Here is a 16,217-nt window from a genome sequence, read left to right as displayed (position 1 = left end):
AATGACAGGTTTGTTTTCAACAAAATATTCTCATGTAGTGATTTTGCAGATGGTCGTGTCTTTTCTGCTAAAATAGAATGGCTATCTGATATGTCCAAATCCTCCAACACGCCGGGGACCCCCACTCGCCCCAGGCTCTGACCGTGTAATGCTAATGGTTAGTCGGCCACTCAGGGGGGACCCTGTGAGGTAAGGGAGCCTCAGAGTGCCGCCTCCAAAGATCCTGGCTCTCCTTTCTGTGGTTCTTCTTCAGAGTGATTTGAACGACACTGGAAATGCCCCATCTATAATGAATAGAATTTAATAATTGAGCAGTAGCCACGGAACTGTGTCTGAAAGTTGAGTTCTGCTTTCCTTTCCAAGATCTCTGGCCCATCTCAGGCTGCCTTCTCTCTGTTCAGCCGAGATGATGAAAAGGTAAAAAGGATGCCAAAAACTGGAAAGCATCAAATGTCAGTCACGGAAGCAAATACCCAGAGGATGACAGTCCGCTGATCTCCAGAAACTGAGCACATCCCAATCGAGATGCTCCGAGTCCTAGCAGCTCGTTAAACGGGATGGGCGGCAAAACCCTCGTCGTGAAGTTCCTGACACGAGCCCCACTCGGTTACTTATTTTGTTCCTTTTCCTTTAAGAGGTTGTAAGCCCGTTTTCAACTGGGTTCTAAAGATGTGATTAGGGGCATTACCTTCTCAGACTTATCTGGTTCTGCTACTGTCAGGGGCAAAGTGCCTTCAAAGACGTGACAGAGCAGTGTAGACACTGGGGCAGTTCCACTGAGAAAGTAGCCTACTCTGGACAGGACTGTTTTCCTACGCAGTCGTTTCTCCTTATCCGCGGTTTTGCTTTCCACGGTTTCAGCTGCCTGCGGTCAACCTGGGTCCGGAAGCAGGTGATCCTCCTTCTGACGGATGATCAGAAACTCGGTACGAGCCTAACACCGCCTCCCAACGCTTACGCCATTCGCCTCACGTCACGTCACCACGTAGGCATCGTAGCGTCTCACGTCATCACAAGAGCGGTGAGTACAGTACAGTATTTTGAGAGAGATCCCCTTCCTATAACTTTTATTACAATATAAGTTGCAGCGGTTCTGTTTCTTGCTGTGGTTGTTAACCTCTTACCGCGCCTAATTTATAAATTAAACTTTGTCACAGGTGTGTACGTGTAGGAACAAGCACGGTCTGCGCAGGGTCTGGTACTACCTGCGGTTCTGGGCATCCACGGCGGGTCTTGGAAAGTACCCCCCTTGGAGAAGGCAGGGACGGCTGTGCCGTATTAGTGTCCTTCGAAATCACAGTTCAGGCTGGTGTTCCACACGTCCTGTCTGCAAATTCCCCAGCCTTGGATAAAAATCATACAGGGGTCTTGGCACCACGAGAATTGCAAACTTCATGTTAACTCGATCTGGGAAACTTTATCCTAATTAGGTCTAATCTCTGTCACCCTATCAACATCAAGTCAGAAAACATACACTTGGGCCACAGCCCTCGGCCCTACGGTCAGCACTGGGTACAGGTTGAACAAGCATCTGTCAGGCAAATGAATAAATGAAGGGAGGAATGATTTGGGTTCTCCCAAGACTCCAGGCTGTCGAGTGGAGACAGGATAGGTTTTGGCATCAGCCAGAGTAGGGTGTTGAATCCTAGTTTTGCTGCTGGCTGTGCGTGCTCCGTGGTGAGAAGGGAGGCAGCCCAGGGAAGGTGGCTGCATTCATTTCTCATTACCGTAAATTACCACACATAGTGGCTCCAGAAAAACAGATTTATTCTATTTCTTTCTGGAGATCCGAAATCCAAAATGGATTTCACTTGGCTAAAATCAAAGCGTTCCTTCTGGAAGCTCCAGGGGAAGAACGCATCTCCCGATCTTTTCCAGCCATCTAGAGACCGCCCACATGGCTTGGCTTGTGGTCTCTTCCTCCATCAGCAAAGTCAGCAAAGTCAGCAGTGTAGCATCTTTAAATCTCTTTCTGGCTTTTCCACCTCCCTTTTCTATCTGTAAGGACCCTTGTGGTGACATGGGGGGCCACCTGGACAATTCAGGATCTTCTGTCCATCTCAAGGTCCTTACCTTAATCACATTTGCAAAATTTCTTGGCCATGTAAGGTTAAGTACTCACTTTAGGGATTAGAGCACAGATCGTCTGCAGGAGGTCACTCTCCTGTTACCACAGCAAACATGAGTCAGAGGCTGTGCTTACCAGATTTGCCCAACAGCGGTGAGAAGCGCCCCCATTCCTCCCCAGGATGCTACAGATAACACATAAAATGTATTCCCTAGGGAGGTCCCCCCCAACCACGAGAATAGTGGCTGGTTGTGTTCTTGGGAGGGACCTAGCTCTGCCTGGGAGTGTCTCACTGGTCTTTCTCTGGCGGGGCAATGGAATGGTCTGGGCTCTTCCGAGGACTCCTTTTTGTTGTTGTTGTTGTTGTTGTTGTTGTTGTTGTTGTTGTTGTTTTGAGGGAGAAAGAGGGAGAGCATGAGCAGGGAGGAGAAGCAGAGAGAAACAGAGAATCCCAAGCAGGTTCCATGTTCATTGTGGAGCCTGGCGCGGGGCTCGATCCCACCAACCCTGGGATCTTGACCTGAGCTGAAATCAAGAGTCGGATGCTCAACCGACCGAGCCACCCAGGCACCCCCGCCCTAGGACTCTTTGGTTTTTGTTAGAGACTGTCAACTCCACCCAGCTTGGTTGAGTGTTCATACACATGGATGTGCACTTCGTCAAAAGTCTTTGCTTTAATGGTCACCTTGAACTCAGTGCTCCACACCACCAATCAAATCTTGGTTGGGAGAAATACCATTCAAGGAGACCCACTCGCCTGAGAGATGGGCCGCCCAATGACACCTTTAAACTCTCTGTAGGTTAAGCCAGACTACATCCTTTTGGTCCCAAGTTATCTGCTTTCACTAAATTTTGCTTTATTTTGGTGCTACTAGATGACATTAGGGGTACACTATAAGAAAAGCATCACAGAAATAGCTACATGTATTACAACAATATTGTTGAGGGCAGTTTATTGCGTATTGCATACATGTCTTATGAGAAACCGCAGAGAAATATTTCCCTGGTCTCAAAACCCAGTACTGGGTACGGTTTCCCCTAGTAACTGGTTTGTTTCCTTCAAATGAACACTAGCTTGCATGGCTGGTTGTTCTTCCCTCTTTTCACTCACTATTAGGAAGGAAAAGTCCGCAGCAAAACTTTAGGACGTCAGAGTCTGCATTATGGGCACGGACTTCTCTTCCTACCTCCTCGTCCCTTCCCCCGGTTTGCCTTCACATGTTTCACTCTTTGGATCTTTACCGTGATAGTGTCTAGAAGCCCTGAATAAAGCATGACAAGAACTTTTGTTATTTCCCAAGGTTTTCTTCCCTTTTGTGAGACAGACACGTGCCCCGATGCACGCCTCTTTGTTCCAGGAACAAACTCAAAATGAAAAACAAAACAAAACAAAACAAAAAACATCAGAAAGAAAACATCAGCAGTGCCAATGTTTAAACCCTGGCTCTCAGCAGAACGGGGTCCGGCACCACTGTAAAAAGGGGAGCTTCTGTTGTTAATCTGAAAACCAGTCGCTGGCACTTGGTATGCTGAGCACACGGAGATCATAAATGCCAGCATTCTAAATGGCTTGCTTGCTGTTAGGAGATTCACTGGCACTGAAATCCATTTCTTTTCTAAGGATGTTTAGTTTTTATTATATCTTTACTCATGGTCAAAAGACATCAGCAAATTTGCTAAGGTGATTGAAGATATTCCTTAAGTTTCAAGACTTTGCCTTCACGTTTTTGTACGTGAGTTCGTCTTCTTGGAGAGCAAAACAGAAATGCGCTTTATACTGCATAAGGTTTTGATAGTTGTAGAAAGCCCAGATAAGGAAAGAATGAATGTTAGCGGAACCTCCGCGGAAAACATCTTTATGGATAGACCCAAGCGTATGAATTCATTTCTGAGCTCGTCAAACCACAAAATCACGAATACTGAGAGCAAACCCTACTCAAGGGTGTATCAGGACCTTCTCTTTTTAATCTCCAACCCATAGAATCCAGAACACAGAATGTATTCAATAAACACTTGTTGAATTAATGAGTTATACCTCTCGTGCTCAGAGAGACTAGAGCTCTACTCTGATTCCAGTAGACCATGATGGGAACACAGTGCTTACCACGTGGCAGGCGTGTAATACGGACTGAGTGCCTGGGGCTGAGACACATCCAAACCATGGAAGAAATTTCTGCCATCCCTGAGCTCTAAGGCAGCAACTTTGTATTTCCATTATTTCTCCCCTTACCAAAGCCACAGCTGACAGGTGATATTAGCAGGTTCGCCTACTCGCACATTCTTAGGTTTATGTGTGATGCCCAGCGTGCTAATACAATCTCCATCCACCTCTCCCACTCAAGAAAATAGATCAGAACACAAATGAATAAGGATGTCATTAATATGGGAACAACCTAGAATCCATGGCAACTTATTGAAGAAGTAAATCATCCACCATTTTGGTGTTTCGGATCATACCGGTAGTACGTGACTTATAAGCCGTTGCACAATGATTGACATAATAGTCCATTGTGACACCAAGACTGAAACCATCCCTGAGACCCACGGAGTCCTAACATGCCATCTCGGAGACTTTTCAAACTCCAGAGGCTCATTCTACCCCCAGCGCAATCATCTATATGAGCCATGCATATGTGCTTCATCCATAACCACAGAGATCATCCCTACTGATGGACAATAGTTCACATAAGAACCTCACTGTCAACTGGGTATCAGTCCACCTTCACCATCACGATACTGAGGAAGAGGACACGCAACCAACCAACTTACCACACCACCACCAGCTGAGTGCACCAGCACGGACATTCCTTCTCGGAGGTTGGCAACTTCGAAGAGCATCATATAGGCTGTGACGAAGTTCATGGGGAATGCGGCAGCCTCTGAGAAGCTCATGTCATCTGGGATCTTGTAGACAAATTCCACTGGCGTGCAGACCACCTCTGCCCAGGCATTGTAATTGACAAATGCCATGACACGGTCCCCGATCTGGGCACGAGGAAGCACATGGTTAATGGAAGCTTCCTACTCTTTCCTGAAAGATTTCTCAAATACTCTTAAGAACCTGATGAAAACTATAGATTCCTTCCCAGAAAGAAAGCCCAAACCCTCAAACATGCACACCCTCACCGGCCTCCCAATTCCAAGGCATTTGCGGATGCTGTGAAGCCCATCTATGAAAACTTGCCAGGAGTCATAGAAGCCAGGTTCTCCATCTGCCTTCTGAAGCTTTCCTATACAATGTCACCACATCACACACCGTGGAATACTGGTGTCAGAATCTCATTTGACCAACTCAGCCTCTCGTCCTATCTCTGTTTTGGAGTGGAGGAAAACTAAGCCATAAGGCAGTTTACGTGGACGGGGCTAGGTTATCTCCTCTCATCTGTTTTCTGCCACTCCACATGGACTCCCTGCCAGGCTAGTGCATTGGGATATTTGCATCAAAGCCTAGCACCGGATTACCGATCACAGTAGAGGTGAAACGTGGTGCATCAGAAGAAGCCATGGAAACCTAAGTGCAGGAGACTGAACAAGAACAGCCAAACTTAGAGCAAACTAGGGAGATGCCGCCAGGTATGAAGAATAACTAACCTTTTTTGGACATGTGTTATATGTCAGGCGTTGTCCTAGGGGTGTCACATGTGTTTTTGGTTGTTGGGTTTTTTTTTTTTAATGTTTATTTTTTTTGAGAGAGAGAGAGAGACAGAGCGTGAATAGGGGAGGGGCAGAGAGAGAGGGAGACACAGACTCTGAAGCAGGCTCCAGGGTCAGCACTGTCAGCACAGAGCCCGACACGGGGCTCGAACCCACGAACCCTGAGATCATGACCTGAGTCGAAGTCAGACGGTTAACTGACCAAGCCACCCAGGCGCCCCGGGTGTCACATGTTTTAACTCATCTAATCTTTACAAACCGCTATGAAGGCATGGCTGAATGCGTGTTCTTTTCACCAGTTTTTTACATAGCCAGACATCATGCAAAAAAAAAAAAAAAAAAAAAAAAAACCAAACTGGGGGGAGCGGCATTCTTCCCTTTAAAGTCATTCAGGTGATATGGTAAGCTTTTTCATAGTATATCATTATTAAAGGGAAATACAACTAAGTGAACTGATATTGATGACTTGTATGAGCTGCTCAGTGCTGGTTAAGCTGACCCACTCTGCTATTTGGTGTTAGTTGCTTGTGGTCTATGACTTTCAAATGCAGTATTCAAATTGCTGTGGTCGTAGCGAATTTTCAATCAATGAATGGCTTTCATACACATGTGCTTTAGTTTCATATACTTACAATTGAGCCTCCTGTTTTATTTTCTCTTAGCTTAGCGTTTCTCTTCATCCCCTCCTCAACAAACAGCAACAAAAGCCTCCTATGAGATGGGTGTGTAAGAGCTCGCATTGCAGATGAAGGATTATAGATTTTACAGACATTTATATTGAGGCCAAGAGACATGAAAGCACCTGCCCAAGGTCAAGTAGCTAGGGAGTAGCTGAGCCAGGAGCTGAGTCTACCAAGGCTGACCCTAGATACGAATGATTAATTCATCACACCTGAGGTACATGCTACAGAGACCTATTTTTCTAAAGGTGTCTACCAAGGAACCTACCACTTTTGGGAATATTGGTGTAACTCTTTAAGTCTCCGTTTCTTCAGCTGTAAAATGAGTACGATGTTAGGAAAGGGTCCTCACAGAGACGAAATAGCATAACACACATGCCGTACTCTTGGCACGGGGCATGTAAAGCGAGGAAAGAACGATCATTGTTGACTCTTTGAGAGAACAGATGGGTTCCTGGCCTCGTGGAACTCCCAGCTCAATGATCGCACACTGAATACAGACCTATTTCACGAACTAGAAGGAATGGCTGTCTAACGAAAGAACTGACGGAAAGGAAAGGCTGTTCCCTGGTGGTGAGTGTCCCAATCCTTGGAAGGGTTGAAGGCCAAATGATGATTGTTGAGAGTTACCATCTTACATGCAACTGCTTGGGCCAGAGGATAACCAAGGTCTAACACTGGCATTCTCTTTTGCACTGAATCATGCAAACCGAAGATCCAAAAATACCATGGGGTAGCTGATGACTCCCAGTGTCCACACAGAGGACAATGAAGAGTAGTTTAACCACCTTGACAGGGCTGGTCACACTGTCACAGGGCTGATTGCTCCAGTCTCTTATTCGGCTTTGCTCCATGAAAATGGCAAGAGTGGCTTAGCCATCACATCAGCCCTAGCCTGAGTCCAGAGGTAGGCAGCTCTTTTGTTGTTTTTTGTTTTAAATATCCAGTTGACCTCATTATTTGATTTTGTTAATAAAAAGAAGTTAGTCCTGGGCGGTTGAGCCCAAATTATTCCTTTACCACCGTACCTCTGGAGACAACTTTTCAAGCCTCCCTTGCAGTGGATCAAACCAACAGAGCTATTCAGGGTGTTGTTTCACGAAATCCCATCTCCAACATGATTGAAAAAACTAAATCAGAATTCCAGGGGGAAAATTAGTACTGGCTTTCCCCCAAGCCACACCCTGACTGGAAACCTGTAGGTGGCTTCTTTCATTTGTTTGTCCAGCTGGAAGACACTGGAGGGAAGCGGGGGTGAGGGGTAGGGTGCTGCCACTGGTTATATTGCTTACCTGGCGACAGAAAATGCAAAGCCATATGAAAGAAAGGAAAAAGTGCATTTACTTCTTTCTTAACACTTTTCTGCTCGATTATGTGGAAACCAGTGGCAAAATGATGAGTGGGATGAGACTTTCAGACATTCGTCACAATGAATTTGGAGCATACTAATACTCGCAGAGTATATTTGAGACTGAGCAGCAGTCTCAAATTCAATGCCAAGGGCTTTTTGGCATTCCATTTATAGGATTTTCCTTCCTGCATTTAGCCCTTCAGCATTTGCAGGTTGGGAGCAGGGGCGAAGAACATGGGACTGTAAGAAGAGTTGGTTCCAGATTCAACTACCTTCGCGTTGACCTCACAGGAAACAACTGCACCCTTCTGAACTTCATCTCCAAAGGGACAATAGCAGTATTTACCTCGCAGGATTGTGGTAAGGCTGAAAAAGAATGATTTGCCCATGTTTCTGGTTATGCCGGGTTCTCACATGTTAGCTCTGTTCGTTTCTCCCTGGGGAAGCCCTTAAGTTATGAGCGAGAGCTCTTGTATCTGATTGGCATTGGTTTTCCTCACTCCAAACGGCTGCGGTTTTGTGCGATTGATTTGCCCACAGTTTTTCCGTCATTAGAGACCGGATTCTGTTTGATTTGCATTACCGTGGTAGGAAGGGTCATGTGTCTTTTCATCGATTAAAAATTTTTTATTATAGAGAATTGTAAACACTTACAAAAGAGTCAGGAAAATATAATCCTTTTTATCCGTTGCCCTATTTCCAAGGCTGTCAACCCACGGCCAATTCTGCTTCATTGACAGGTACTTCTACCCTTTGCCTTTAAAATCATCGTTTAAAAGTGTCACCTCCCCAGTGTCTGAGATAATGGTTTATAAAAGATGACTTAGGGGCGCCTGGGTGGCGCAGTCGGTTAAGCGTCCGACTTCAGCCAGGTCACGATCTCGCGGTCCGTGAGTTCGAGCCCCGCATCAGGCTCTGGGCTGATGGCTCGGAGCCTGGAGCCTGTTTCCGATTCTGTGTCTCCCTCTCTCTCTGCCCCTCCCCCGTTCATGCCCTGTCTCTCTCTGTCCCAAAAATAAATAAAAAACATTGAAAAAAAAATTAAAAAAAAAAAAAAAAGATGACTTAAATGCATCAGTTAAGTAGATACCTAAGGGAACCAAATTATGAAATACAGAGGCTATTTCTCCCCAGCTGCTATGTTGTGTCGTCGATTTTTGCACCTGAGGTACGGGGGAGATGGGAGCCATGTGCAGGGTGAGGGAGTATGCCCACCTGGTTGACCCGAGGCGACACGGTCTTGTTCAGCTGTATTACATGAAGAAAAGGGAAACTTTCGTTTCCTGGGCCACTTCCCAGACTCTTCCCAGGAGCGACCAAGATGGTGCATGAGAAATGCACAGGGTATGTGGAAAATCTATTATTTATAAACACTGTTTAAAAAAAAACAAACCCTAACAATAAGACAACAGTCCTAACACACACATGTTCTCGCAAACATTTTTTGCCTCATCTTTTCTGATCGCAACAGATTCCAGATAGGTATGACTTCTTCCGTCATTAGCCAGAATATTACCTCGTATCCTTTCACGCTGTCCCCCAGAGCTTCCACGATCCCAGAACACTCAAATCCTGGCACCAGGGGAGTCTTAGGAGGGTTATCGATGTTCCCTTGTCGTACCATCAAGTCAATGAAGTTTAATCCACTGTGAACGACAAATTGGAAAAGAGAGACATTCAAAATGAGAGCCAAGAGAACACAATGACCTGACTTTTCTTCCATTCCCTTCTCGTCCCTCCTTCCCTTGCCCCATTCCTCCCTCCTTTCTTTTTTTTTTTTTTTTCTTTTTTCTTCCTGGAAAAATATGCCTAATAGTAAGTCATTTGGCTGGACCTCACTAATAAAGCAAAACAGTTATCTCTCTAGGTAAGGGATGCTTTCCTGGCAGTTAAAATAGCCATCGAAGAGGTGGCCTTCCAATTCAAAAGACCGCCCCTTTGTCCCCTCAGAGCCTGCTTAATCTAACAACATGTACTAAATAGCCCAGTCATTAGCCATGCTAACACTTTATCAAGGGTAAAGAATATACTAGGAAGAAGTGATAAGAAGACACAGGGAAAGCAGCCAGACATAATGGCCATCAGCCAATCTACTGAGAATCAGAGAGAAAAAAGACCAACTTAAAAGGTCTTGGAACAACTGTCACACATCAGTCATCACAGAAACTCCTAGCAGCACTGTGCCATATACAGCACCCACAATGGCAAATATTAATGCCAGAGAGACTATGTCTAATGGGGGGACCGTAATTAGAAGAAGTGAGATCAAACGGATAGACCAATGGATATGGTAATACTGGAGAGACTGTGTTGAAAATCTTAGTTCTCTCTGGATGAGAAAAGTGATTAGTCGTTTCTATTAACATATTACTTTTGAAATAGGAAAGTTATCATTAAGATATATTAAACCACCTCCTTGGAAAACCATATACTTGATTTTCGTGAGAATAATGCCAATGCTCCAAACTGTTGTTGTCTTTTTTTGAGAGCTACTCTTGGAAAGTGCATTGAATACTCTAACTAATCAAATGAGAAAACACATCCCACTGAATGTGTATTTTTTTTCCACCGGATGCTCTAATGTACTTCCTGTTTTTATAAGCCACCATCTTAAGTCTGGGGTTATAGAAACCAGACTCTTCCATGTGGCCCATTAGCATCTGGCCACAGCTTCTTTTCCAAGCAAGACTGCTCGAACTACTTTTAAAACACAGCTTGTCTATTCCTCCCTCCACCTCTATGGAGCCAAGGAAACATCAAATTGTACCTATGGCTCCTGGCCTCCACTCCTCAGTCCCATCCACAGAGAATGGATAATGGTGAGGAGGGTGACTTCCTTGAAAGGTGGGCTCAAAAGGAGCCACCTTCCCAAGGTTTTGCTGCTCACACATCAGGCAAGTTTCACAACTGCCCCGGCTGAAGTATCGCTGATGTGTGTCCCCCTTGAAGGCAGCTGCATGCCTTGTATTTCTTTGCTTCCAGAGTGCCCGGCATGCACCAGGCCCGCAGCAACATAGCAGGCGCTCAAGAAAATCTGCTGAATGGAGGAATACGTGTGAGTATTCAAACACAGGTGCTGCCAGATTGAGTACTAACTCCAAACTGGTGCAGCCACGCTGGAAAACCGTATGGGGGTTCCTCAAAAAATTCAAAATAGAACTACCCGCCGACCGAGCAATTGCACTACTTAGGAATTCATCCAAAGGATACAAAAATGCCGATCTGAAGGGACACACACACCCCAATGTTGATAGCAGCGCTATCAACAATAGCCAAATTATGGAAAGAGCCCAAATGACCATCGACTGATGAATAAATAAGGAAGATGTGGTATATATGATGGAACATTACTCAGCGATCAGGAAGAATGAAATCTTGCCATTTGCAACAACAACGTGGGTGGAACTGGAAGGTATTATGCTAAGCGAAATAAGTCAGAGAAAGACAGATACCGTGATTTCATTCATATGTGGAATTTGAGACACACAACAGATGAACATAGGGGAAGGGAAGGAAAATAAGATAAAAACAGAGAGAGGGCAAACCATAAGAGACTCTTAAATACAGAGAACAAGCTGAGGGTTGCTGGAGGGGAGGTGGGTGGGGCAGATGTGTTAAATGGGTGATGGGCATTAAGGAGGGCACTTTTTGGGATGAGCACTGGGTATCATATGTTAAGTGATGAATCACTGGGTTCTACTCCCGAAGCCAAGACTATACTGTATGTTACATAGCTTGAATTTAAATTAAAAAAAAAAAAGTGTCCAAGGGATGCTCAGAGTAACAGACACATTTCTGAAATGTGCATGGAGACTCCCAAAGATCTACTTTAATGGTTAACAGTTCTGAGGGTCATTGATTAACCAAATTGTTCTCCAGTAGCGAGGCCACTTTCTTAAGAGCTTGGAGAGGCCCTGGGCACCATTTCCAATGCCATCACTTCTCCCTCTGTAACCTTGGACAAGTTCCTCAGCCTCTGTAAGCCTCCATTTCTTCGTCGGTAAAGTGGAGGCTTATGATAGTACCTGTCTCGCAGGGGTGTCGGGAAAATTAATGACAGTTAAACACCTAAGCATAATGCCAGGTACGGAGTAAGTTTCAATAAATGCTAGCATGTAAATCTGTATCTTAAGAAGGCGCAGTACGTGACACGTTTTAGGAAGACTCCCACGAAATAAGGGTTAAAGATAGTTTCAGAGCTGCGATGGGCAAACCTCTGCTATCCATGAACTTCGCTTCTGCGAAACAGCCCATCTTCCAACAAAACTAAATAAATAAAGCATCGCTGTATAACAATAAAAGGAGTTTCTACGTCCCAAATCAAGCACTTCATCTCGGTTCACGCATATTTTAGCTCACTGTATTTTCCTCTGTGTGAATACCTCTGGTTTCCCAAGACCCTGATGGAGAAATGCCAGAAGAAATTCCTTAACAATCCTGTACACATGCTGTTCCTGTACACATGAAACCTGGAGAAGGTTTCATCCTAGACGCTTGTGATGCTCTTAAATCGGGCTGCCTTCAATCCCCATCCAGCACGAAGTGGGCACACTGATTCCAAACTGAGAGCCAGCTACTCCATTCCAGTGAGAAGGGCGAAGTAAGACTGACTTAGCCACCCGTCTTCAGGAAAGGAACGTGAAGTGGGTATATGTCCCAGGGGACGGGGAACGGGTCAGTGTTTATCTCCACACAAAGAGGTGGTGAACAGTTGTTAATGGAGTACCTTGACACTTCGTACCAAACCCGTTTCAAGGTCCCTGCCCACGCACCTGCGCCTGGTATGGATAAAGCTCGCATTTACTGAGGGTTCAATTTGTGCCAGGAGCTGTGCTAAGTGCTTTACTTTTGTTATTTAAGACTCAGCAGTACTCCTAGGAAGTATGAACTGTCACATCTATTTTTCAGCTGAGAAAACCGAGGCTAGGCAAGATTAAGTAAAGCCACATCTTTAGAAACCATCAAAATCAGGCTTTGTATGCGAGCCACGTCCAGAACTTGAGCCCTGACATACAACGCCGTGTTGCCCATTTCTGGGAACTTCACTCACCACCCTTGCTCAAGCGACACATCCAAGGGGCCACGATTATAACTTCTTCTCTCACTGACAGCTGATTGCAGCCCTGGTGGGCCCAGTGTCGGAGGAGTGGCCATTCCTGACCTAAGCAGGAATCCATCTCTTCGTCTGAAATAAATAAGCTGATCTAAGAATTGGGTGTTCTCTCAAAAAGTCTGAATTGGGACATACGCACCACGAAAACAACTCATCATCATCAAGGACACGGAAAGATAAAACTAGGGACCTAGTGACCTGTGCTCTGGGGAAGCGTAAGTTAAAAAAGCCGGTAGGTAGGGAAATGAAAAGAAAAGCAGAGGGAGCAACTCAACGACCTGTCCCAGGGTGGACTTACGGATGCCATCGCCACGTTGCCAAGAATGCCAAGTGCTTGGTGAAGCCCAGGCCCAGCACGCCTCCTACCCCCTGATTGTCAAGAATTCCTTTGCTGCTCCACCCCTGTCTTTAGAACCTCTTTGTTTGAGTTATGTGTGTGGTCACTGTCTCATGAAACCAAAAGATACACACAAAAACAAATACCATAATCAATAACCCTAAGTCATCCACTGGACAGACATTACTGACCTCATTTTTTAAAAATATTTTATTTATTTTGAGAGAGGGAGAGGGAAAGAGTACAAGCGGGGGAGGGGCAGACCGCACAGAGCCTGATGTGGGGATCGATCCTATGAATCGTGAAATTGTGACCAGAGAGAAATCAAGAGTTGGACGCTTAACCACCTGAGCCGCTCAGGGGCCCGCCCCAACCTCATTTTGGTTTTTTTTTTTTTAGAAAATACCTGTAACATCGTGTAGAGATAATATTATTTGCCCAAGGCCTTGCACATAGTGAAGAGTGAAGCCACGGGCTTAAACCAGAGTCTAACACTTCTTTTTCCAAGCAATATGCCTTCTTAATTATAGTTTCTAGTATTCTCTAAGATAATCTGATTTTCACTTGGAAATTGTTTTGGGATGGCAATGACTATTTTCATGACCCGGGCTCACATAGTGGGTAATTTTCAGACATCTCTCTTACCTAATACTTATATGGCTCTTGAACATTTAAGATTATTGCAAAAAAAAAAAAAAAATAGTTCTGGCAAGTGCTTCATATAATGTTCTGCTAGGTGGGCGTATTTTTCTCAAAGATTAGTATAATTTAAATAAATAAGGCCTTAATTTTTTCCTCTCATACTGTTACTCAGAGCCTGTGTTGACAGGGTTATTATTGAGGGGCACCTGGGTGGCTCAGTCACGTAAGCATCCAACTCTTGAGTTTGGCCCAGGTCAGTGATCTCACAGTTTGTGAGATCGAGCCCCACCTCGGGCTCTGTGCTGACAGCTCAGAGCCTGCTTGGGATTCTCTCTCTCCTTCTCTCTCTCCCCCTCCCCACCCCCCCACACATGTACTCACACACTCTCTCTCTCTCTCTCTCTCTCAAAATAAATACTTTTTTTAAAAAAAATATTACTTCGTTACATCTACACAGCACGGTGCCTTCACACACATCTCATTAAACCTTGTAACGATCCCAGAAAGGCAAGATGTACAGATGTTATTATTCCCGTTAAATAGATGTGAAGAGGGAGGCTCCTTAGATAAGAAACCTGGCTTGTCAAAGACAACACAATTAGCACAAGGCAGAGCTCAGACTTGAATCTAGGACTGCAAACTCCTTGCTGATTGCATATCCTGCCGCACCATGAACTCTCAATTACTCTCAGAACTCTCAGTAAATCAAGTGTGACTGAAATCAATAATTCCAAGAACCAGCGACAAGAAGCCTAAGAGAAAACAGTGAAAGGAAAGAGACGCAGGCAGTCCGGGCTGCGGTTCTGCACCGCCGTCATTGCATTACAGCCTTGGTAGAGTCACCGAAGCCCGCCCTCGCTCTCCTGCACTGTTCACTGGGCGCTCCTTTGTCCTGTCCAGTCTCCTTGAGATACAATCAAAGCTTAGGTAAGGAGGAAGACACGCTTGGTGGTCTTAATAAAGACGCTGACTTGGGATGCCGAGATTGTATCTAGAAGCTGAAGGAAGGCAAGCTAGCCGTGGCCTCTATGCTTTATTATCTGTTACCCATTAAGTGATAGACTCCAACCCTGTGAAGTCTCGTGAGAGGTGTTCAGCTGTTGTCATTTTATGTTCTGCTAGAGTCAACAAATATTGCTCCCATGATGCTGGTGCCACATGTATTAGAGCGTGGACCATTTCAGTCTCCGTGTTGTGCAAGAGGAAAGATGAAATACCTCGTGCAAGGTCATAGAGCAGGTGACAGAACTGAGAAACGAGCCCTTTTCATGTGACTTCCAAGATTGAGTGTTTGACTGCTAGGCTTTCATTCTGTTAACTCCACACCATGGGAAGCTACTATGTATTCTTGTCCTCGGCGTTCATGGTTTGGGATCTGTCCGTTGTCTTTTGGATATGCTGATCATTATCAGAGAAGACACAAATGAGTTGTCAAAGGACACCACTAACTGGATGATGGAAGAATCAACTAGCTATAGTTTATTCATTTTCCAATATGAGAGAAAATTGGCCCAAAAAAGTTTAGCAAAGAAGAGGCAAGTAGATAATGGAGAAGTTCCCCCTGCCTTTTATTCTCTAGCTGAAAGGAAGGGAGGGGGGGTTCTTCTATGAAAGGATTAGATCTCTAGCCTCTTGCTTCCTTCCCCAGGTTGACGGTACCTTTGGCACTGGGAAATCCAAGTTTCCGTAGGAATCCAAATATTGTCAGACCACCACACAGAGAACCGTGTGATGAGTATCTCCTTCTTCCAGCAGATCACTAGAGCCCTATCATATATTTTGATCTCAAATTCAATAGAAATCCCAAGGATTGCCTGGTCCTTGGCTCACTTAGGAGACATGGCCAGTCATCTTCCGAAACCTATCATTTCCCCTACTAGGGAATACTGTTGAGCATATCATTTGCTACAACACACATTCGCTTCTTTAGAAACACAGGAATTTTCTCTCAACTCTCAGCACAAGGACCGGTTTGTATGGATCTTACAATCCCAGCACTTTAGAAACCAATTCTATGCTTTTCTTTGCATTGGCTAGTAGGAAGCTCTGAGCCAAATTTGCAGCACCCTCCCACCCCCACCCAACTGCAGGGCTTTATATATTCATTCTCTTTGTCATCGTAACATTCAGCTTCAGCTTTGGCTCAACTTTCTGAATGCTTTGGAGTTTCTAGTTAAAAAAAAAAAATCTTAAACTGTATTATAATGCATCTCAAGCTTTGTTATGTATCAGAATTCCCAGGAGGGCTTATAAAAACTCAGATTGCAGGGCCCCACTGCTGAGTTTCTGACTCAGCGGGTCTGGGGCGAGGTCCAAGAATTTGCATTTCTAGCAAGTTTCCAGGCGATGCTACCGCTGCTGGTCTGGGGATG

At 45.0% G+C, this 16,217-nt stretch overlaps 1 protein-coding gene across 1 annotated transcript in view; it reads right to left on the bottom strand.

The window, feature by feature from the left end:
* Positions 1-16,217, bottom strand: part of VAT1L (vesicle amine transport 1 like) — a 150,075-nt gene that overhangs the window by 116,984 nt on the left and 16,874 nt on the right. Inside the window, exons 2-3 of the mRNA XM_058709574.1 lie at positions 9,270-9,399; positions 4,838-5,053 (exon numbers count right to left, since the gene is read on the bottom strand). Coding sequence (XP_058565557.1) covers positions 4,838-5,053; positions 9,270-9,399 — 346 coding nt within the window. The remainder of the gene's footprint in view (positions 1-4,837; positions 5,054-9,269; positions 9,400-16,217) is intronic.

Source organism: Neofelis nebulosa, chromosome 17, assembly GCF_028018385.1.
Source record: "Neofelis nebulosa isolate mNeoNeb1 chromosome 17, mNeoNeb1.pri, whole genome shotgun sequence".
Classification (NCBI taxonomy): Eukaryota; Metazoa; Chordata; class Mammalia; order Carnivora; family Felidae; genus Neofelis; species Neofelis nebulosa.
Note: the sequence above shows the minus strand (reverse complement) of the source record. Positions and strands in the feature narration are given on the sequence as shown.